We start from the raw sequence: 23,007 nt of genomic DNA on the forward strand, positions 1-23,007 counted from the left end.
CGGGCGCGGCCAGCGCCGCTCCCCGGGAGGCGGGCGCCCCGAGCGCGACGAGCATCAGGAGAGCGAGGCCCGGCCCCGCCGAGCCGCCGGCGCTGCCCGCCCCATCAGGCGAGGGACAGGAGACCCGCCCCGGCCGGCAGCGAGCCGGGCCGCCGCCGCAGCGCCATGAAGATCAAGGATGCCAAGAAGCCGTGTAAGGCCGGGCCGGGGGAGGGGGCGCGGGGCCGGCGCGGCGGGCGCTGCCCGGCCATGGCTCCGGGAGGTGCCCGCGGAGACCATCCTCGATCCTGTGCGTCCCTCTGAGGGAGGGGTCGGGGCTCGCGGGATCCTCGGGGAAAGGGCTTCTCTTTGACTAGAAAGCGATATCATCGGTTCCCTGGGTGTGGGTGATGTGTTTGATGGAGATGGTGTTTAATCGCTGTGCCGAACACCTGCGCAGGTGGCTTTTTAAGGGCTAATCAACTCCCGATTCTTTTTAGAGAGAATATTTCCTATTATTTGGGTGCAGGTCTTTAATTAAAATATGCTGGATGCTCCCCTTTAATAAGCACAGCTGTAACAATATCCTTACTATTTGTTGCTTTTGAGCACCGTATTTCTTTTGGAGGGCACAAACGTGGTTCAGACTCAGGTGAAAGCAAACAAAATGTCTTAAGATTACAGGTGCTTCTTTGTGGGAAGAGAGGTATGGATTGAGCAAAGTTAATCTACATGCAAACGATCTACCAGCTGTGCAAGTCAACACACCTGTCAAGCTAATACAGGTGTGCCTTGGCTGAAAGGGATGCAGGTATTGCTCCACCGAATTAAGCATCTTTTTCTTTGTCATCATACTTCAAGAAGTACTTTCAGGGTGAGTTACAGTGTAGAAAAAATGTCTGGTCCCAAATTTCTAGGCCTCCTGTTGGTCCTGTGGCATGCATGGCAAATGAACAGCATACAGCTAAAAGAGGATCTTGAAAGGGGATGTTTCAGATATATTGTTTGAGCAGCCCAATAAGAAAACCATCAAACATGTATTTAAAACAGGAAGTGTTAGTGTAGCTCTAGAAATAGCTATAAAAGCTGTGCAAGTACCTTGTTTCTTGTGGTCTGTTCAGGAAACGCTAAATATGCATCTTGTAGCACCCAGTTAGTCATCACCCCTTGTTAATGCCAGTGTGTGGAAACTCCTCAATTTACTGTAATGATGTTTATGAAAAGTACAGTTCAGACAGCGTTTTTTTTCCCCTGGTATAATATTAAGGAATGTTATCAAGACTCTGAAGGAGTAATTGACTGTAAAATGTTACAGTGGTTTGATAATTAAAATTGTGAGAGTATGGCTGCTCCTGTTGCAGAAACCTGCTAATTTCAGGAGCGTCTCTGCTGGACCTCAAAGACTTGTTTTGTGTAGTGGTGGATTTAAATCTCATGGTTAAATAACAATGCAAATGTTATCAAGGAGTTGTAGCTGCTCAAATATGCTACAGTTGTAGTTGCACTCTTCCATTTCTTGAACCTGAACTTTGATGTTGGTTTCATGATGGGAATTATAAACAGTTGGAACTGCAGAGGCAGGAGGGGAAAAATACAGTGTCAAACTATGTAGTTTATTTCTTCTGGGCTCTTGAACATACCTTGAAGCTGATGGCTTTTTTAAAGATAATAGCACTTAGTTTCTTAGGGAATGAACTTTAGACTCATTTTGCTGATCTCTGATCCTGGTTAGTCACATTGACTGAAGTGTGAGAGCAGATCCACAAAAGTACTGAAGGTGAGGAAGTCCGTTTCTGTTCAGGGGCTCTGGTGCCCAAAATCTGCTGTCAGTTTGGCTTAACTGCTCACATTGACATGAAAGCTGGCTTACAATACCACTTTTAGACTGTTGACAAATTATTTGGCTAAGACAGTTGTAGATAATTTTCAACACAATTGCTGGGTGGGTGCATGTTCCTTAGACCAAGTGAGTATCTAATCATCTGTGCTGGAGCCAAATTTGTTGCAGAGGAAAAATGGTTAATCATTATTTAACTTAAGAATCTGCAGAGTGGAACTGAGAAGATTGCCTTAGCCTGCCTTTGCTTTCATGTGTGATGTTTGGCATCAGGAAAAAAGGCATGATTGCACTGCCTGTCATGTCAGTCATCAGAGAGGGTAAAATGGAGACACCCAACCAGTTCAGGGCTTCTGATGTGGATACACTGCCTAGACATGCTTGTGTGGTCCTCCCTTCCAGATCTTCATCTGGCTAGTGTTGTTGCTAATTTGATGGACTAAAAACTAAGAAATGGAGCTGAATTTGTGGAACACAGCTTTTGAGATTGGCTGTCTTGGAAGAGGCTTGTAAAGGGCCATTCAAATCAGCTGCTGGGGATGAGGTGTCAGGGATTTGAAAGGAGGAGAACAGAAGTTCACATCGGGAAAGCTTTGTACTAAGTTAGTGGGGCAGTGGAAAGGTTGTGGAGTCTGCATTTGTGAAGGATTCCTGAAAAACTTCAGAGGTCTTAAAGTCTTGGCTGGACAAAGCCATAGTTGAGCTCATCTAGAGTTGGCAGTTTTCCTGCTGGTGTGACTGAGAGGTCGGACCAGATGACCCCGGGAGGAACCTTCCAAGCAGCAGTTGCGTGATAACTCTTCTGAGGAAATGCCTCTGGGGGAGAATGGCTGGCAGTTTTCAAGGAAACCTCCAAAGGTTATTTGTGGGTTGAGATGAAAAATGTGAGAGCAGAGAGTTGCTGCTGTGTGGGATCTGCCTAAAGGGAAGAGAGCAGCCACTCATTGAGAGGGAGCTCTGCATGTTGGCGAGGAAGGCGAGAGGGACAGTGCCAGCATGCTGTGCTCTCCAGGGGAGCTGGAGCCCTTCCTCTTGGCTCTGAAGGAAAGGCAGAGACTTCTAACATCTAGTACACTGTGTATGTTACTTTTTACAGTGCGTTCCTTTTGATTGTTTGTTGAAAAGAGTTTGAGAACAAATGCCTTCGTTTCCCTTGAGGCGATCTGAGACACACTAAAGATGAATGTGCATAGCAGAGATTTGCAAAGTGCTGTATCAGTATAAAGAAAAGATGAAAATTTCAAGTTTATTTTCTCTAATATGGTTCTATGGACACATGTAATCATTATGGACACAGTGATCCCATGCAGGATTGATGTGGTAAAATTGATGAAAAATCCATTTAGATTGATGGAGAATCTCTTTTAAATTGATTTTGTTTGTTTGTTTGTTTGTTTTTTTTATAGAACTTGCTGCATAGTCTTGGGTATCCTAGCATTTTCTTATTAGTCCTTGAAAGCTGATTACTAGCCAATAGCAGATGTTACAGGTTCTCATTTGAGTGCAGTTGAAAAATGTGTTTCTAATAATATATTAATACTGCCAGGCACAGTTTATACTGTGTTAAACACAGTGTATCTGTGAGTGTTAAATTATGCCTCTGTATGCTGTATCTCACTATAATTACACCTATCCCCAAAGACATGGCTGCTGAAATGTCAACAAAATTAAGAGAATGAGCAAGGAGAGAGAAGATGAAAGCAGTGATGTGTCTTGTGGTAGCTTTATATGGCATCCACTTGTGGATGTGATGAACCTCATGAAGAGCAATTGCAGTAATTGCCCATTCCCACCTGTCCTCCCACTGGTAACTGTGGCTGTTGTGGAGCGTGATTAGAGGTGGCTGAGTGGGAAAGTGCAGGGAGTTTGTGGGGCATGATGGAGAAGTTTTCCCACGAAGAAAAATGGGAGGATGTGCCAGAGACATTTAATTTATGCATTAATTCTGTCCAGCCCAAATGTATTTTGAGCTGGACTTGGGACATTTGAACCAAAAACCTGTTACAAAACTTGTTAAGGAGAGAAAGTCTCCAGTGCCTCAAGGACTAAGGACATTTGAAGTGCAGTTTTGCTCTGTAGAGGCTCATACCCCTGTACATCCCTGGACATGGGTGCAGCAAAGGCATTTGGTGCCTACCCATCAGGTTAATCCTGCTTGATTTAGCAGTTCCACAGCCTTTGGTGTGCTCTCCCTTAGCTTGTCCCATTGCACACATGAGCTGCCTTGGTCTGCCAGCTGATTCAGCTGGTAGAGTTTGCCACCAAGTTTTACTCTGCTGCACGCACATGTTTTAGGGAAGCACTGGAAGTGTAAGAATGGATGTAGTACAGAGGGGAAAATGCATTTGGAGAAACTGCAGGATACATTTAGTTTCTGTGTAAACACTGTGTAGTAGTTCAGTATGACTTTTAAATAGTTGTTTGCCTTGTCAGTATTTGGGTAGGAATAGGATCAAGGTTTTATTATCAAAGGCTGAATTGGAAGATAAGTTTTGGGCATCAGAACTGATAATACTGCATACTTTGATAGAGAACTGTTGCAGTGCTGGCAGGAGTAAGCTTAAGTTTTCATGGATTTCATGGTCATTTTCCTTCCCTTTATTTTAGGGCTGTATGGAATCATGAACTTTGGCACCCTTGGCAGTTGTTCCCCAGGCTACATTTGTATTTGAAGTGCGACAGTCTTAATAATACATAAGCTTTCTTACAAAGGTGACACAAAGTGATGTAGGCTGCTCTCTGCTGTTACTGACAGCTGTGAATTTGGTGTTTTTTCCCATGGTGCAGAGCTCCCAGCTTGAAATAGAGGTTAGCTGCTCTTCTTTGAAGGTTGGTTCTTGTTAATTTAATGCAGGGTTGACCCAGAATGTTACTTTATCTTACAGTGAGAAGGAAGTATTTCAAAGGTGTTTGTGTTTCAGATGTGTCATTACATTCTTAGGAAAGAGGCTGACAGGAATCTGCTTCTCAGTTTTTAGAAGCTAAATACAAGTAGAGCATTAAACTGAAGAATCTTACACTTGACTGAATAAGCAGAGTAGTAAAAGTCTTTGAGTTTGTACTTCCTGCAGCTTTGGATCCAAAGTGAGTGTGCAAAATCAGAATACTAGTGTGTGGTCTGGGTGGAGAGCTTCAAAGGTCCTCTGCTCTGCTGAAGCAGAGTCCATGTAAAAGGAAAACACTTCAGCCTTTGTGTTTGTATTGGCATGAGAGACTTTTTACTGTAATTATTTCCTTTGGCATGTAAATACCTTATATGATAAAATATAAATAACCTTAAGATTTCTGCCAGTAACTGCGTACACCAAGAACTTGAGAAGTGCAGACACAAGAGAACGAGGCTTCCCTGTGTATCTCTAAAGATTATTATGGTTTAAAAAACAACCAACAACCACCAGCATAGGGTTTTCTTACTCAGCAGAATTGCTACATCATTGTATGAGCACAGTGCTCTTCCCTTGTGAGAAGTGCTTTTCTACATTGCAGGAAGCAGTGCTAAGGAGTCCTCTTAAACATCTGGATTTTTTGAGGGGTTGACCATCAAAGCTACTTCGTGGTGTATATGAAATAATTTGTTGCTTATAGCAAAGGTTCCTGGTTGCTGTGTCTAGGTAGGGACCACAGTGGCTCCTGGCAGAGCTAAGGAGTGGAAGAAAATCTGGATTTGGATTAAGGAGGTTGTTTGTTATGATCCCCCTCTTGCTGTCCTGGAGGCAGTTAAATTTGTTGTGAAGTATCACATTAAACACCATATGGGTTTTGATTTTCCAATTAGTGTTCTACTTCATATATCTGTCTCTTCTCAGATAGTAAAACTCTGTGTTTTGTGTATTCTTAAACAGAGCCTGGCTTGAGTTCCTAAAAGCAGAATGCATGTTTGTGAAGGAGTTTTATGTAGTCTATCCAAGGCAGTTGGGCTTGTTGAATAAAAAACTCAGTTTTACTTTTCTTTTTTTCAAATTGTTGCTGACCTCTGCAGAGAGGAGCTGAACTTTGAAAAGATAGGCCCTGGATTTGTTCTGTGAACAGTGGTCAGATTCTCAGCAGGGAATACTTCTGAGCTGTGCATCACTTTTTGTGGAATGTTGTTAGGAATAGGAATAGTTACAAAGAGGAAGAGCTGAGAAAAATCTTTTAATGACCTAATCCCCTAGAGCTGTGGAAAAAGCCCAGTTTTAATGCAGAGGAATTGATTCTCCTTATAAAGTGAAGCTGTGGAATGGTGGTTACAGTTGTGCAGGTCCTCAAACCTGGTCTGTGCAGACCTATAAGCTTGAAAGGAAGGTTGTGTAATTGGTATCGGTGTCATCCAGGCACATTTCTTTAACTGTGACTGCTGAAAGGATCAAGCTGATGTCTGGGGATATTTTTTCCAAAAGATTCTGTTGCTGGCATTCTCCTACATCTCTCACTTAGAGAAGCATGACCCACAGATACAAGTATAAAAATACTTTTTAGAGTCATTTATATATTCTCAGCCCAAGGTACACACCACGCTATTTTTGTCATGTTCCAAGCCAGCTTTCAAATGCAAGACTGCCTGAGAAATCTTTCATGGATTTGAGAGACCATACCAGCTGCTGATGCAGATATGCTGTGTAAGAGTGAAAACTGTGCTTCAGACGTGCCTCAAAGAGCAGCAACCTCCCCTTAAGCAGAGAGCTCATATACATGATTTAAAATGATGCACAGGTTCCTTGTATGTATGGCAGGACTTAAAGTCTCTGTGTCCTCTTCAGGCATTGTCAGGATTAGCCTGGCTGCTGGAAGTCTTGTAGGAAACTCTCCTTAGGACTCTGACTAGTCCTCCATCCTGAATCTCTCTGTGGCCTTATTTTAACCCTGCAAATGAAAACACTTCCAGTAATTGGAAGAGGAACTGGTGTTTCCACATGGGTTCCTGTTTTTTCCAATCCATCTCCATCCAGATGGGATGGATTCTGCTCCAGGACCCTCCAGAAGCGATCTGATTTGAAGGCTGCAGCTATAGGAGGTTTCCATGTTGTGTCCCTGTGCAATTATATTAAAATTCAGGAGAATCAATGTATTTCCATTATTTAAAGGCAGCTCAAGCATGGATGAATCTTGTATCCTTGCAGTCCCAGCTGATTGTGCTCTTGCCACATATGTGTATCCCCTTCTGTTTGGAACACAAAATGGCTGTAATTTTCCTGGCTGCACCTGTAATAAAATCAATATAAATCAATCAGGAGTGGCTTACAAGCACAAGAATCCTTGTGTAATTCTTATTTCTGGGCTGCTGGTATAAGGAGTAAGTTAACAGGACGTGGGCCCACTTGCTTGTCACAACTCCTCCACCTTGCAAATGAAACTTGAGCAATGTACTTACCAGCCAAATCTTGTCAAATTTTCAATAGAAAAACGTAAAACTTCTTGGGGTTTGTCACAGAGGTGAAAACAGGCATATTTCTTCAGTTTCAAAACCCTTAAATGGCTGTTAAGATCACTCAGTTAACCCAGAAAACTGGTATTGTGCAGCACGATCGCATTTTCCAGCATAAAATACGTTCCTGTTTAAATCATGGAATAAACTTACAGTTCAGTTTTTTATTTGATATACTTGATTCATAAACCTTGAGATTTCTAGAGGTGTGACTAACACTGTATTTGCAAAAGCCTTTTGGATCATTTAACATGGGATGTGGTGGATCTTCTGACAAACAGGCATGACTTGCACCAAACCTTCATTAAGCTCATTGCCTGAACTTTCAGCTGTTTCCCCCTCTTTCCTGTTGTGAAGGACTAGATCCTAGTTTTTCAGTAGGCCCACTGAGCAGAAAGAATCCCAAATATTTTAGATAGTATGGCTTGCTGTGTGTTAGTTAAATTCTGAATGGGTTGGATTGACTCCTGCAGACGTGTTCTGGTCCGTTGGGTGAATCAGCTTCCCTTCTTCGCTTTTGGTCTTGTGACATCGTTTATGGCAAGAGGCTGAAACTTGGTGAGGTCACTTAATAGATCATCAGCTAATTGTGGTCAAACAGTAAGGTGACAAATTTTCTTATGTCCAGAGTCACAGGGTGAAGAAGTCAGGCAGTTGTGAAATCAGTTCATGTGTGGCTTTATGCTTAGACCTCTACTTTATACAGCAGATATCAGGGTTATAGACCTTCTTCATTTCCACTTGGAGCTAGATTTTGCTCACAGAACTTACTCTTGTATTTAAACGCAATTTTCCAAGATGAGTAAGGTAACCAACTAAATCTTTTTTGTTAATATCTGACAATATTCTCTGGGTACCCATTCCTGAAAGCTGAGGCAACTTTGAAATTTCTTTTCAACTTTAGCACTCGTAAATGAACTGACACACAGCCAGCCTTGCCTAAATACATTAAAATGTTTTGGTAGATCATTCTTATCAAGAATAGATCCCACTAGTAATGTAAATTCAGTGTAATTGCATCTTGCTCATCATGAACATGTTAACATCTTTTTGGTTTTGTCCTTGAGTTTCATATTTCTGTAAGATATGAATTGCATCTGAAGAAATAAACTGGAACTCTAAAAAAAACTAAAGGGCAAGCAAAACAAGCAAGTTATGTCAGTTAGAAAATAAAAACATGAGCTTCCCAGCTGGATATTCAAAGTCTTTCTTAAACTTACAAATTAAATTTTAAATACTGTTTCTGGGAGATGACAGTGGGAAAACTCTCAGATGAAGATGTTGTCTTCGCTGTAGAGTTACTGAGTATCAGTTTCACTGAGCATGGTTGGGAAAATTTATTGGTGCAGGCATATTCAAGTTATGGTCCTGCATGTCATAGACCATAAAATCCCTCTTAGGAACTGCAGTCATGCCACAGAAGTGACAAAGGCCAAGCACTTGGCTTACTGTTGTTTTGTAGTACAGAAATGCCCTCTTCTAGCCAAGGTACAAAAGAAAAAAAAGAAAAAAAAAGGAACCTAGATTCGGTAATATTAATTTTGTGGTTTGCTTGTAGTTCTTAATAGGAGTTTTTTGTTATCCCTTTAACTTCAAGGGGTATAAATTGGGCATCTTAACTGTGCCAGTTTTTCAAGTGCATGCCAATAAATTAAAGCTTCCCTCTCAAACATGTTGTGTGAGGAGCTGTTAGAGGAGGAATATTGTCCTGCTCTGTCGCCAGCTCTAATGTGTAACCTGCTTTCTTCCCGTGTGCATTGCAGTCTTTGTGCTGAAGTGCATCAGAGCTATTATTTTAGAAGGAAACGTTATTTTAATCCTTTGTTCTCAGTAAAAAAAAAGTGGTTAAATTTTGTTTATGAGTTGGTCTGAAAGATACGGTATAGTTTGGGGAGTTTTAGTTGGGCTTTCTGAGCACATGTAATAGCATTTAAATGTGTGGAGTTGCTAATTTTCCCATTTTTACCTGTGGCCAGAGGGATACTTAAGGTCATGTAATGGAAATGAGCGCTAATTCCTCATTCCTGTGAGGTTTGTTGTCAATGTCTTGTTGAAAAAGTAGCGCAGCATTTGTTTAACTCTTAAGTTCCATGTATGGCTTTGTCTCTTTAACAATAATTCTTGTACCTTCACAGCTTTCCCATGGTTTGGCATGGACATTGGGGGAACATTGGTGAAGCTTGCCTATTTTGAACCTATTGACATCACTGCAGAGGAGGAGCAGGAGGAGGTCGAAAGCTTGAAGAGCATCCGCAAATACCTGACTTCCAATGTAGCCTATGGATCCACCGGCATTCGGGACGTCCACCTGGAGCTGAAAGACTTGACCATTTTTGCTCGAAGAGGAAACTTGCACTTTATCCGATTCCCAACTCATGATTTGCCTACTTTTATCCAAATGGGAAGAAACAAAAACTTTTCAACACTACACACGGTGCTCTGTGCCACCGGCGGTGGCGCGTACAAATTCGAAGAAGATTTTCGCACAGTAGGTACCCTGTACCCTGGACCTGATGCCAAAAGCATTGCTGATGATAAATAAATAATAAATAGATAATCAGTATTTTGAAAACCTGTGCAGTGCTCAAATATTATTAATTTTGAACTGTATGAAGTATGGGAAATTACGGCCTTCGTGGAATCCACAGCATCTGTTAAATTGTCTTTGTGCTCTGTGAGAGAACGGCAGCTTAAATGTCCCATGCCAAAGTGAGGAAGAGCTGTAGTGAGCCAAAAGCCCCTCAGAATTTCTGCCCTGTGGTTTTCTGATAATCCTTGGAGCGTTAATGAACCTGCAAGGATAGTTAGTGCGATGCCATTGAGCTTTTTATCTGCTGACATCTTAGAAATGACTGTTTGACTTGTAAGATGGGGGAGGGAACCCACAAACCTTGAAAAGACATGCAGATGTGTGAGTTCCACTAAGATAACACTCAGTGGGGCCTTGAGGGTATTTGGTGACCTTTTTTTGGATTTAAATTGGTGAAAAATGTGGCTAATTTTTCAGTGGGTTAATGTCTGAGTATCTCAGAAGTTATCTTTGAGCTTACCAAAGCAGATATTTATACTGCCTGTCTGTTCTTGATTCGGGTCTGAGATCTAGATTTATAGTCAGATGGATTTGCTAACTGATGTATTCAGAACTTCTGAATTCTTTGTTGGCTTTATACTGAGATTGAAGTCCCTGAATTAGTCGCCTTGAGAGAGCTTCTTAAAGTTGGGCAGTACAGATATACTCATAAATTTGTAGCATGTTTGTGCAATGTTAGAACATGTTGACACAGTCTTTTTTTCTTTCCTAACACAGATTGGAAACCTCCAGCTGCACAAACTGGATGAGCTTGACTGCCTTGTCAAAGGCTTATTGTACATAGACTCTGTCAGCTTCAATGGCCAGGCAGAGTGCTATTATTTTGAAAATGCCTCAGACCCTGAGAGATGCCAAAAGATGCCTTTTAACCTGGATGATCCATACCCACTGCTGGTTGTTAACATTGGTTCAGGAGTCAGTATTTTATCAGTCCATTCCAAAGACAACTATAAAAGAGTAACTGGAACAAGGTAACCTAAACACCTGAGTTGGGGTTGTTACTCTGTGGGACAAAAAGCCTTCTGGTTTTGAAATGCTTCCTCTCCCTGATTCCCCCACCTATTCTTTTCTTCACTCTGTAGTATGGGAAAGTATTTTATGTGTAATTTACAGTTGCAGTCATTGAAGCCCATTCCCATGGTTCTGTTATTGAGGAGTTTAGTTTATCTTATTTATCAATGAGTGATAAAAGTGCTCCATAGTGAGAGTTCTATAGGTTTTAAGTTTTGATAACATGTGCAGTGAACCTCTGCTTCTCTTGCTCCATGAGAACAGATGTGTCCACACGTGTTTTACAGTAAATGATCAAGGATCAGTCAGTGGCCTGATGTGGGTATTTAAGGAGTTTGTCTCTTATTAAGTCTTTCAGCTTACATTTTGAGAGTTTATTTGTTAGCTCTTACCTTCTTGTAAATAAAATAGTGGGAAATTGATTGACAGCTGTTTGTGAATTGAACCTTAAGCAGAAAAGTGAACAGCTCGGTGTCTACATTGAAGGGCTTTATTTGTTTATTTTGTTAGTCAGACATAAGAGTCTTTCAGGTGAGAAAATACTACTTAAAAGCAACTAGTTTCCTTTGTCCTTAGTCTAGGTGGAGGGACCTTTCTTGGTTTGTGCAGTTTGTTGACGGGCTGTGAAAGTTTTGAAGAAGCTCTGGAAATGGCATCCAAAGGAGACAGCACACATGCTGACAGGCTGGTTCGGGATATTTATGGAGGAGACTATGAAAGATTTGGCTTGCCAGGATGGGCTGTAGCATCCAGGTAAGCAAGAGTCTCCTTGTTGGTTCTTCTGTTGGTTTGGGGGGCTTAGAAAACAAGACTTGAACTATTAATGCGGAGAAAATTGCTTTTTTTCAAACTTTTATTGTTGTCAAGTTACTTTTTATCTTAAAAGTGTATATCCTTAGCTTTTTAGAAGTTTTAGAGCCACAGACAACTGCAGGTGCCTGCCAGCTAGATATTGAAGAAAGCTCATGTGGTATGTCATACACAGCTTTTTGTGAGGTGATCACAGGAGTGGCAGGAAGGAAGTGCAGAGGTGCTGTGGTTTAACCTGGCAGGCAGCTGAACACCACACAGCCACTCACTCACTGCCCCAGTGAGATGGGGAGAAAAAAGCAAAATTCCTGGGTTGAAATAAAGATTTTTTTAGTAGGACAGAAATGGAACAGAACAGAATAGTCCCCTCCCAAGTCCTTGTGCACCTTGTTTTTGCTTGCTGATGGGGTGGGCTGAGCAGCAGAAAAGGCCTTGACTCCTCTCAGCAATAATGAAAACATCCTTGTGTTATCAACAATTTCCAACACAAATCCAAAACACAGCCCCAAATAATACCAAAGAATAAGACTGCATTTTGCTGTAGATAGTTCTTCATGGAAGTCAACCTGAACAAAAATATTTTGTTGGGGGTCATTATTGTAACAAGATTGACTGTTTGCTGTGAAGGAATAAATACACATGTAGTGTTAAATTGCTGTATTTAACACAGACTTTGAAAGGGAGCTCCTCAAGAACAAACATGAGACTTAGGTTCTGTTACAGCATAAAAATTACATTCTGAAATTACTACTTCAAAGGCACATAAATCACTTTTAATTAATGGAATTTTTTCCTGTTCTAGTTTTGGGAACATGATCTACAAAGAGAAGAGAGAGTCTGTTAGTAAAGAAGATCTTGCACGAGCCATATTGGTCACCATCACCAATAACATTGGCTCTATTGCCCGGATGTGTGCAGTAAATGAGGTAAAAACTGACAAGGAAGTGATCTTTCTACAGGTCTGTTATTTGTTTTCGGATTAAATGACTGCTAAAATGATGTATAATTTTAAACCTTTTAGTACGTTCTCAGATGAAATGAGGAAATTCATGTGGTGTTGTGTAGCCTTGGGCTGTGCCCACAATCATCCTGGTTTAGCAAGGGGACTTCAAGTCCTTCATCACAACATCCTGTGCTCCCCTACTCCCTCACTTCCCTGCAGGCTTTGGGCTCCATTCCCTAACAAAGCTGGTTGGAGGCACTCCTTGTCAAGTTGCTCTCCCCATTGGCAAAGAGATCCATGTCCCAATTCTCCAAAGACAGTCAAAATATTCTGAACCCATTCTTACTGCTTTAGTCACAGAATAGTCAGGGTTGTAAAGGACCTCTGGAGATCATCCCATCCAACCCACCTGCCAGGGCAGGCTCACCTGGGGAGTATGTCCAGCCCTGAAACATGGACTCTGTCCTTGGAGAGTTTCAGAATATGTGCCTTGAGCAACTGCTGCATTTAAATTGGTGCTTTGAGCAGTGCATGGGACCTGATGGCCTCCAGCAGTTTCTTCAAGCTGAAATTATTCTCTGATTGAAGCCTGTGGAAAGCCTTGCTTCTAGTTAAGCATTATTTTTAATTTTTACTGACTTTTGAGACTTCAGGTTGTTTTGACACCTGTCACCTTGCTGGTTGATACCAAGATGGTTTCCTGCCATCATCTATTTCTCAAAGTCCTGCTAAACAGACCCAGTGTGTGTTCAGTTTCAATAGGACCATGGGCAGTCAAGAAGCTGTGGAAGAACACTGAATTTAGGTATAGAAGGCATTACTGTCTGAGCACCAGGGATTTCCTTATTCATTTGGATAAAATGAGGTTTGGTAACAGCTTTCCTGGTAAAGACTATGGGTAACTGTATTTAGAACTCTGCTTAAAATCTCTGGATGTGATCACCTCAGAAGTACCAACAACTTTGTTACCTGAAAAACCCTCCTTTTGCTTAGGAGCCAGACTAATATATTTTTCTGGTTTTAATATTCCATGGTCTCCCTCAGTTCCATTCTCTGACTTTTTCTCATATCTGTCTTGGAGAATAAAGTTAATTTTGTGAGTATTAAGTTAATTTTGGCTTTTTGCTTTATGGCAAAACTTGATAACAAAGAGTTAAAATGAGAGTGAAGTTGAAAGTACATATTAATAGACTGAGACAAATGTATGAAATTTATATTTAAGGGTGGGAGTAAAGGAGGACAAATCAGAACTTGTAAACTGCACAAACTAGCTTTATTCCAATTGTTTTGATGTCATTCCAGCTATGTCACAGAACTACAAATCATAAGAAACAGTTAATAGGGATATACAAACTAGTATCTTGAATTGATATATAAAGGTTAAATGGATGTAATTATTTTGGCTTCCTGCAGTAGAACAGAATTATGGTTCTGTGCCTTAATGGTGTATCTACTTTGTCTTCACTGGGAACTAATCAAGATCAAGATGGTAAAAAACAGTCCCATGTTAGTCATTTCACTGCAGGTTGAATTGTTACAAAAACTAGTATGACAACTTAGATACAATTAATATATTTATTGATTTTGTGTAATTAAGTGCTTATCTAAGCACTATACTGAGAACTACCACGATTAAATTTTCTTTTCTTGTGTCATTAATGTTGCTTTCGCTTAACGTTGGGTTTATTTCAGCGAATGGGGGAAAATTAAATGATTTTTTCACTTTTTTACGTTTGACTTGATTAAAATTCACAGCTCACCTGCAGTATTAACTCTTGGTCTGATGCTGTGCTGAGGTTTATTGAGTTCTGAAGATGAAAGGAACACCTGCCATGTCTTACTGTCTTCGGCTTCTTTACAGTGCTGCCTTGTTGCATATGGATCAAGCAGCATTGTACAGGGCTATGAAGGCATTGAGTCTTCTCTGCCAAACAGAACTAGCTTTCATTTCATTTCACTTGTAGCTGGGCTGTTTCTTTGGCTTAATTACTGAAAGTGCTCGCTTAATTTGCAACACAAATGCTACTTGTCTGTAAATTAAGTCCTTTAATTCTTGTGGGTCCAGCCGACTTTCCTTTTCCCCGAGTGTGCCATGTTTTAAATTTTGAATCCATGTTTTAATTGTGGGTTGTTTGGGTTTTTTGGGCTTGTTTCCTTGCTCGAGACAGCCTCTTCTTTCATAGCTCAGTTTTTCAAAGCTGTGTTAAGCAGTGAAAAGTCTTAATCCTTTGCCGTTTTCCTCTTTTCTTTTTAGAAAATAAACAGAGTTGTGTTTGTTGGCAATTTTTTGCGTGTGAATACTTTGTCGATGAAGCTTCTTGCTTATGCACTGGATTACTGGTCAAAAGGCCAGCTGAAGGCCTTGTTCCTAGAACATGAGGTATGCTGTGGTTCATTTATCTGTATGTGTTGTTCCACCATAAATAAAAAATGCATTATTGAGTAGCTCTCGTGAGATATCCTGAGGCACCAAGTACTCAGTAAACATTAGAAATAAGAGGAGGCTTGTGCTGAATTGGTTCTCTGGGAACAGCTCTCTGCCAGGGAAGTACTTCAGTCACTTTGGGGTAGCTCAGTTCACACTGTGGATCTGTGGAGAGGGACAAGAAAATCTTAAAGTCTGTGCCCAGGGTCAACAATCTTTCTTAAGTTTGGATGGAAACAACAGTAAGTGTTGTATTTCAAAGAGTCCAGAGATCTAAAGCTTGAGCCTTTGAAACGGGCCCATTGTTCTCTGCTGGGCTTGAGCAACATCCTGAAAGTTGAGCCTGCCTTTGACAAGGCCAGCTTTTATACCACCACAGACCCCTCAGAGCTCTTGTAGTGACTTTGTGCTCTCAGACTGACCTGCTGCCATTCATCAGTATGGAATGCTGAGAGTTTTCACCTGTTTTGATTAAAATACAAGCAGATTACAGGTGCAGCAGTTGGCAGATTTGTAGTTTCTTGGCAGTGGATCGGCAGTTTTTGTCCTCAGTTTGTTGGTCTGCAAATATTACAGCATCAGATCTGTTCCCCTTCAGTTGATTCTCACAACATTTTTCCTTTATTGCTTATCCCAGGACTGATGGGCTGTGCCAGTGTCTGCAGTAATAGCAGAACGATTCATTGTCAGTTCTTCAGATTTTTCTTGGGTAAATTTTGAACTCTTGCATTTAATCAAGTGTATATTCCAAACACTTCAGTATTCCATAGTTATAGGGGAGAGAGAACATTTCACTCCCCCACAGGAGGGAATGTAATCCAACAGGAGAACGTGGTTCTTTATGCACAGGTAAGCAGAGGGTCAAAAATTGTGAGATCCAGTGAATTTAAGAAGTTCTTAACTTGTACTTTAGGAACAGTGTTGCTGTGGGTAGTGAAGATCTTTTGGCATCCACAATATGCAGCTTCTCTAGGAAAAAGGAATCAAATATGATTTCCATTCTTTAGGATTCACTGTCTTAGAAGCCCTGCAGTGTATGGTGAGGCTTGGTGTGAAATCCCCCAGAGTTAAACTAGATGAGAAGGATAAAAAGCTCTGTTTCACAAAGCTCTGAAAAATTATGGAATATTATATATTGAAAATGTATGGTGTGCTTTCTGTAGCATTGGTCCATCAGATGGTGGTTGTCACTAAAATGTGAGTAGTGCAAAATTTAATACCCTACTTAAACTTGAAATTTTCTATTTTTTTTTTTTTCAACAGGGATACTTCGGAGCTGTTGGTGCTCTGCTTGGGCTGCCAAATTTCAGTTGAGATACCAGATGTCACTACACTGAACTATTTTCCACCTGAACAACACTTGTTTATGGCAATGGGAATTAAATCTGGGGAGGGGAGAAGAAAACAGCCTGTAACTTTATAAGAAGTGATTAGCTACTGAGTATTGCTGTTCTAAGGAAGGGTTTCACTCTGGGCATTGGAAAGTGAACTGTGGTTATCATTTATGTTCTTTGGTACATGTAGCCAGTGCTGAACTCATAATATGCAATACATCCTCTGAAAACAACCTTCCAGAAATCCAAGACAAAAGGAATGCCAAACCATTAAGTGCTCAGCGTGAAAATATTGAAAGTTTACTCCTGAGGCTTTAAGCCCATCAGTTTTGTATATAATTAATGAATGAAAAATTATTTTCATTAGTTTAGTATATTATGAGCACAATTTCCCCTGTGTACTTACAGAAAACAACTTTTAAAACAGCAAGGTACTATCTACAAGATGAGAGGAATCTGTAGACCATTTCTTCCCACAGTTAAGAACAGTAATTATTTTATTCTTATGTCTATTGGAAATAATGTTAATGCTTTAATTTTCAGTGGGAAGAATAGAAACACAAAGAATCAGCCAAAGCAGCAGATTAAGCATTTGATGTTATGAAAGTTTCATGAAAATATTCACTTGCACTCTTCATTTATTTGAAAACTCAGCTGGTATTTTGGGAAGATCCCTCTGTCTTTGATTGGATTTGGAAAAGAGTTTAGTGATTAATGAGCACAGGTTTTTTCACGTTTCATTGTTTTTTGGGTTTTTTTGAGGACATGACTTCCAAAATGCATTCTGGATTTTTTTTTTTTTGTCTCTTTTATCAGTTCTGCCATCATGAGTCATTATTTGTAAAGGTACCACAAAGCTTGAGAGAATTGAAGAAGTCTTTATAAAATAGACTAAATATGGGACCTCATAATTCTGGTGCTTTGGCTCATTTCTGTGGAGATTTGGAAAATTTTGGCTACTAATTTGAAACTGTGATTTCTACTTAATTTTGTAAGAGTTGATCAGAATCTAATTAGATGTTGAAAATGAAAGGTTGTTACCTTACTTTTGGATTTGGGAAGTTTGTTTTTGAAAGCTGAGGACAGCATCAGAGTTTGTATTGCAGCACCAAACGGACCAATATTTAGTGCACTTGCAATATGGAACATCAAATCGTGGCCTTGGGATAAAATCCATCCTCTGGAACTGATCTTTGGGGTTTTCTGTAGACTTTTAAAATTTACAGTTGTGATTATTGTACTAAGTTTAGTCCTGAAGCCAGGGCATGAGATCTTAAACTTACAAGACCATTATACAGTCCTTAGCTACGTGAATTTTTGTGGACTAAAGAGCTACCCAATTTTATTATATTTTCATGTTAAATATTTCCTGTATGTGCATGAGGAGCAACCAGACCAGAACACATTGATATCTCGGGGTTTTAAGGTATTTTTAAAACTGATTGCTCGAGTATTCCACAGCATGGCTGTGTTGTATTTACAGATACACCCACCTAGTGTGTTAGAAACCCTGTGTGCTATTTCAGTCTTCTCTTTCTTACAACTCAAAGCCCCATACTAACATCATATGTTATCTTCTAAGATTTTCTGTGGTCCTTTAAGAGTACAGTACCTTAGAGTAGGCAACTCATTTAAGTGCAACGCCAGTTGCAAATGCAGTTCCATTTATTGTTGCTTTTCCTGGTACTTGTACTACATTTCTGTTGTGCTTGCTTTTGATGTTTCACTTCAGACATAAACAACTAAAAATTACACTCACAGTTCAGCTGATCTAATGCTAATTCAGAGCACTTCAGAAAATAAATGAATATGGTTTTTATAGAATGTCTTTATAAATGCTGTATACTGCTCTTTTGGGTCATGATTGACTATCAAAAGTAAACTTTATTTGGTTAATAAAACCATGTGGAAACTTAATTTTCTGAGTGTTCTGACAGCCTGCTGAAAAGTTTGCAAACTAACTGCATATTTTATTTGCAAAGTGAGGTACTTTTAAGACATGTACTACAGCTCCATTAGAAACAGTTCCTTTAGACCATGTTTATTGCTACTTCAGTTCTCTTGGTGATACTGAGAGTCCTCATGAACAGTAGTTAGAAGCTACTTACATATTTAACCAAAAGCACACATAGCAGGTGATTACCTAATTTCCATGGTTCATTAAACCAATTAAAGTTGACGTGACCTAAGATACATTTTTTTTTATTTAAGTAAATTGTACAGAGTTACAAAATAAACAAGTGGAGTAATTCTTGAATAGCTGTACTGTATAGAAACTACTGTGAGAATCAAAAAGTATGCCCTACCTCTGGTTTACTTCCCTTGAGCTTCTAAAAAAAATTGGCTTCCTGTTCCTAGTTTAATCAGCACAATTGGTACTTCATTACAAGAGCAACCAGAGCAGTTGTCAAGCCCTACTGTAAAGCCCAGGGGTCCTGTATTTAATCCACATCTTTGGGTTTCATCTCATTTTCTGTCAGCTTAGAACTTGTTATTAGAGTCCCCAAAGATTGACTCTACCACCAGGAGAAATGATAGGCATCACAAGTAGTTGCAAGATAAGCCTTAAAGTCTTTTCTTTGAAATTCTCTTCTAAATAGGTTGAAAAGGATTGTTTCTTTTAGACAAATCAGTGAAGTAACTTGCTTTTTCCTCATCCTCTCTGTTTTTGCTTTCACCCTTGCCATTTCCTCAAAGCCAACTGGTTGAAGCAGCTTTAGGGTGAATGGATGCAACGTGATGTACTACAGTAGAGAAAATTTGGGGTTTTCTCAGGACTACTGTTGTCTTCTCAAGTGGAACCACTTCTCTAGAGGAAAGTTCTGTGATACTTCTTCTAAAGTAACATGCAAAACTCATTTTGAATGTGTAATCATTTTCAGCTCAGTCAGCCATGCGAGTGCCTTTTAATTTTGTCATATAATGCCAATTTTAATGGTACTGGGACTTTATCCATGAGGTTTCCTGATGAATGTTACTTACCAGTGAAATGGCAGGTAATGTAATTGGCCATGGAGATGATCCCTTCAATCCCGTGTAGCAAGAGATGCCAGGAGAACAGCCTCAGGTTTCTGGCTTCCCATCCCTTGATCTTGGGGTAATGCTTTTGCATTTCCTGGTCTCATCCCTCCAGCTTGGTCTTTTCAAGTATTACGCACAGTTTTGTTGTATCAGTATCTCCCTAAAAATCATGCAGGTTTATAGTGAGATAAGTACTGTTTATTTCTGGACAGAGAAGTTCAATTTTAGATGAAGTTATTCCAGGCTATTAGAGCTAACCACTTTCACCTTTCTAATTCTGCTTAGCTAACTGCAGTTTGGTTGAGAGAGGAACTCCTACAATATACTTTGAGTATTTAGCAGGCTGGAATGAACACATCCTCAGTGTTCTTTACTGAAGCCAGCAGAGGTTTAAATATAAACAATTTTTCATTCTTTTTAGTAAAGTCTTGATATATTTAGCAGTTCATAGAGAAAGTGCATTGATACACTCTTTAGCTAATATTTTGGTCAAGATGTCCAAAGGGTGTTCAGACCTGTCTTTGGAAGATCTTTCCCTCTCTCAAGCACCTGTGTGGTTCTGCCAACACCTCAGTTCATATTTGGAGAGTAACAGAGTGGAAAGAACACGAGACCATGCTGTCCCACTTAACTCTAAGCCTGTATATTAAGAACAGAAGTTCTGTTCTGGCTTCTCATCCCCCTTGAGAAGCACTGTGACATTCCTGCTTGCACTGAGTTGTTGGTAGTTCACGTGCAGGGTGCCTTCAAGGGCTGTAACACTGACACCTTGTCTCTGTCCACTGCAGGTCTTCAGGAAGCACTTGCTTCCACATAAGCTGCAATAACTTCTCATTTCTAAATGTTTCAGAGTAACAGTGGGGTTTTAACATTTGGAACTAATCAAAGTGTCTTTTTCTAGAGCCAGTCTGTGCTAGATAAAGGCTGATGGTGTCTTTCACATTCATTAACTTACATTAATGAATAAATTCACAGTCAACCCCTGCTCACATTCTGGGTATCAGGGCATCCCTGTAATCCTGAGGAGGCAGTTCAGTTCAGAGCAGAGGTGAAGGTCAGTGTGGTTCTGTTGAGCTGGTTCTGGTCAACTTCTTTATCCTCAGTTCATTTAAACACATAAGACTAATTCTTTCCCCTGTCCTTGTTTTCCTATCTACATCCTTTTTATGGATTATGTAGGCTTAGAAAACATGTAGCATGTTAACAGAGCTTTGTTGAGGTTCAAAAGTGAACAAAAATCCATGAGTCAGATTAGAAGTGTTTGACCAAGACCTTCAGGTCACAGAGCAGGGCTCAAGACATATTTGACACAAACAGTTACTGTTTGGTTGTTGTTGAGGTTTTTTTATTTCCTGTTAACACACAGTCAGAGGGGGTAAACTTCACAATCATTGTGGATAAAATGGGTAATTTAGTCCTCAGATATGACCATGGGAGATTAAAAAAAATGCTTTATCACAGAAGGATAAATCTTGCTTACATTCTTTAAAGTTTTATTGATATTTTAAAGTACATCACCAGTATTTTGTCATCTGTGGTAAAATGCTCTAAGGTTAAAAAAAGTCTGCAAATAAGCCTGTTTTATTAGTTTTGTTTACTTCACACGTGTAAAGCATATTAAGTATTCTAAAAAACACACTTTCTGAAAACATCTCAAAAGATGCTGTAATCTGTTTGTAATTATTAATGTGCTGATGGAATATGTTTGAGCAGTCTCAGTTTGTATGACTGAGTGCCAAATCCTGCTCACTCTAGTTACTTGAGTAGATGATCCTTTTAAACTAATGAGCAAGATTTGGCCTCAAGGTCTTCTGCCTGGGGAACACAGTAATGATACTTTGCATATTCCTGCTGGTGCTAAATCATTTGTTGAAAATAAAGATTCTAACTAGAAATTGTAAATAAAAATATTTATGACCTAGTCCTTTTGACAGACTGAAAATTTTATCATTTGCCAATACTTTTTGGCCTTATTTCAAGTTTCCCTTTTGGGTATGTTGGGATCCTTTTTTTTTTTTGAGTATGTGGACTGTGTTAATGTGGCAAGTCATTGGCAGGTGTGGCTTCCTGTGCTGCTTCCTGTAAGGCCCATAATATTCCTGTTGTGCATTAGGACACAGATACTCTTCACTGCTGTATTTCCATGTTAGCCTTCATGTTGTTATTGTAGCTGTTTGCACAAATAGTGTTCTCTGCTAAAACTTCAAGAAATTCAGCCATTACTGAAAGCTTTTGGGGAAGCTGTTGAGAATTCAAAAATACCCTTTTAAAGTGATTTTAAAATCTAAATGTGCTAATTAGCCTTGCCTATGAAATGAACTGGAATATCGTGTGTCAGTTGCTAATCTTTGCTATAAATTGCTAGCATTTCACAATTCTTCTACCATCAACTTCAGAACATTGTAAATACAAGCTTTGGGAGGAGTTATATTAGTTTCAGACTGTGCATTGCAAAAGAGTTTATAAGACTAGTGAATTAGTATTTTGAGACCTATTAAATTACAACATCTAGAACATGAAAATGAGTGTGCTGGTGTTAGGGCATAGAGGGCTTTTGATAATCTGCACTTTTACATTCTTGAGTTTTGGCATTTTAACAAACAAGCATTTAATTTTCCATCTACTGTCTCGTCATGTGCAGGCCTTGTGATCACCAGTTGCTGTCTTCAGACATTTGTTTTAGTTAGCAGAGCAAGCAGGCAAATTTATGACTTGTAAACCCTTGGAGGATGAAGTTCTCTGAAGAGCCATTTGGTTAAGTTGCCTTATTCTATTACATTGCACTCATGGTATGTCTCTGCTTCCTTGTTTACTGTTCAGACACTGAAGATGTGATGTAAAAATACGTGCTACAAATTTTTATTCATAAATTACTGATGAATACCTTTGTGTCACCTGTTAATACAGCTCTTGTAAATGATGCCTTTTATGCCATCTTGTAAATTGTTTAAATTATTTTTCTTTTTATAGATCCTCATTATTGAATGTACAGATTAGATCCCTTTACTATGTCACTGAGTAATTTGATTTGGGCCCAAATATGGCCAATGCTATAATTCATCCCATCGAAACTGTAAATAATTCTTTACTGCTTGTTTGCATGAATGAAGTTTGGATTTCATTTGCTTTGTCATAACCCAACTCCTCTGTCATGGGCCTACTTTTTACAGTTGATTTTCCTGGGTTTATTACCGTTTGTTCTGTACGAATGTTGAAACAGTCCTTTGTCTTTTCCTAATAAATAATTTGAGATTGTTCATTGTTGGCCTGCGTTTGTGGGGCTTGGGGAGGGATTTCTGGGTGTTTTCATTCAGCATCACAAGCTGCTGTGGTATTTGATACTGGGGGTTGTGGTGGAACATTTTTATACTACAGCAGCACGACTCAATGTGGTTTCATGCTCTTTTCTTCCTCTAATAAGCTGATACTTCACAGCTCTAACATTCATGTCCTGTTTTTAGAAACATTGGGTGCCCTAAAGAACATTCAGTTATGCAGTATTGAAGGATAAAACATGCTATGCAAGCTTTCCCCTTCCAAATTAACTTGAGAGCACCTCCTGCTTCCTGCACGTGGCTGGGTGAATCAGAGAGGCATTTTACTGTTGAATAAAATACTTCATGTGTAAACTGCACATTATATATAAACTGTAA

The 23,007-nt window shown here is 39.8% G+C and overlaps 1 protein-coding gene across 1 annotated transcript; it reads left to right on the forward strand.

Annotated features, from left to right (window-relative positions):
- The first annotated feature begins 71 nt into the window (after nucleotides 1-71).
- PANK3 (pantothenate kinase 3) lies at nucleotides 72-22,613 on the forward strand. Its single transcript, XM_027643309.1, has 7 exons — nucleotides 72-193; nucleotides 9,356-9,708; nucleotides 10,528-10,781; nucleotides 11,398-11,574; nucleotides 12,434-12,557; nucleotides 14,829-14,954; nucleotides 16,263-22,613. The coding sequence occupies exons 1-7, from the start codon at nucleotides 166-168 to the stop codon at nucleotides 16,311-16,313; spliced, it is 1,113 nt and encodes a 370-aa protein (XP_027499110.1). The 5' UTR covers nucleotides 72-165; the 3' UTR covers nucleotides 16,314-22,613.
- Nucleotides 22,614-23,007: the final 394 nt, after the last annotated feature.

The sequence above is a fragment of the Corapipo altera genome, unplaced genomic scaffold, assembly GCF_003945725.1.
Source record: "Corapipo altera isolate COAL_440 unplaced genomic scaffold, ASM394572v1 75, whole genome shotgun sequence".
Lineage (NCBI taxonomy): Eukaryota > Metazoa > Chordata > Aves > Passeriformes > Pipridae > Corapipo > Corapipo altera.

Bases quoted from the DNA above. Each gene is read 5' to 3' on its own strand.
- PANK3 (XM_027643309.1), top strand. From the start codon at position 166: ATGAAGATCAAGGATGCCAAGAAGCCGT. The intron at 11,575-12,433 runs GTAAGCAAGAGT...TTCCTGTTCTAG, and splicing joins GGATGGGCTGTAGCATCCAG to TTTTGGGAACATGATCTACA. The intron at 14,955-16,262 runs GTATGCTGTGGT...TTTTTTCAACAG, and splicing joins CCTTGTTCCTAGAACATGAG to GGATACTTCGGAGCTGTTGG.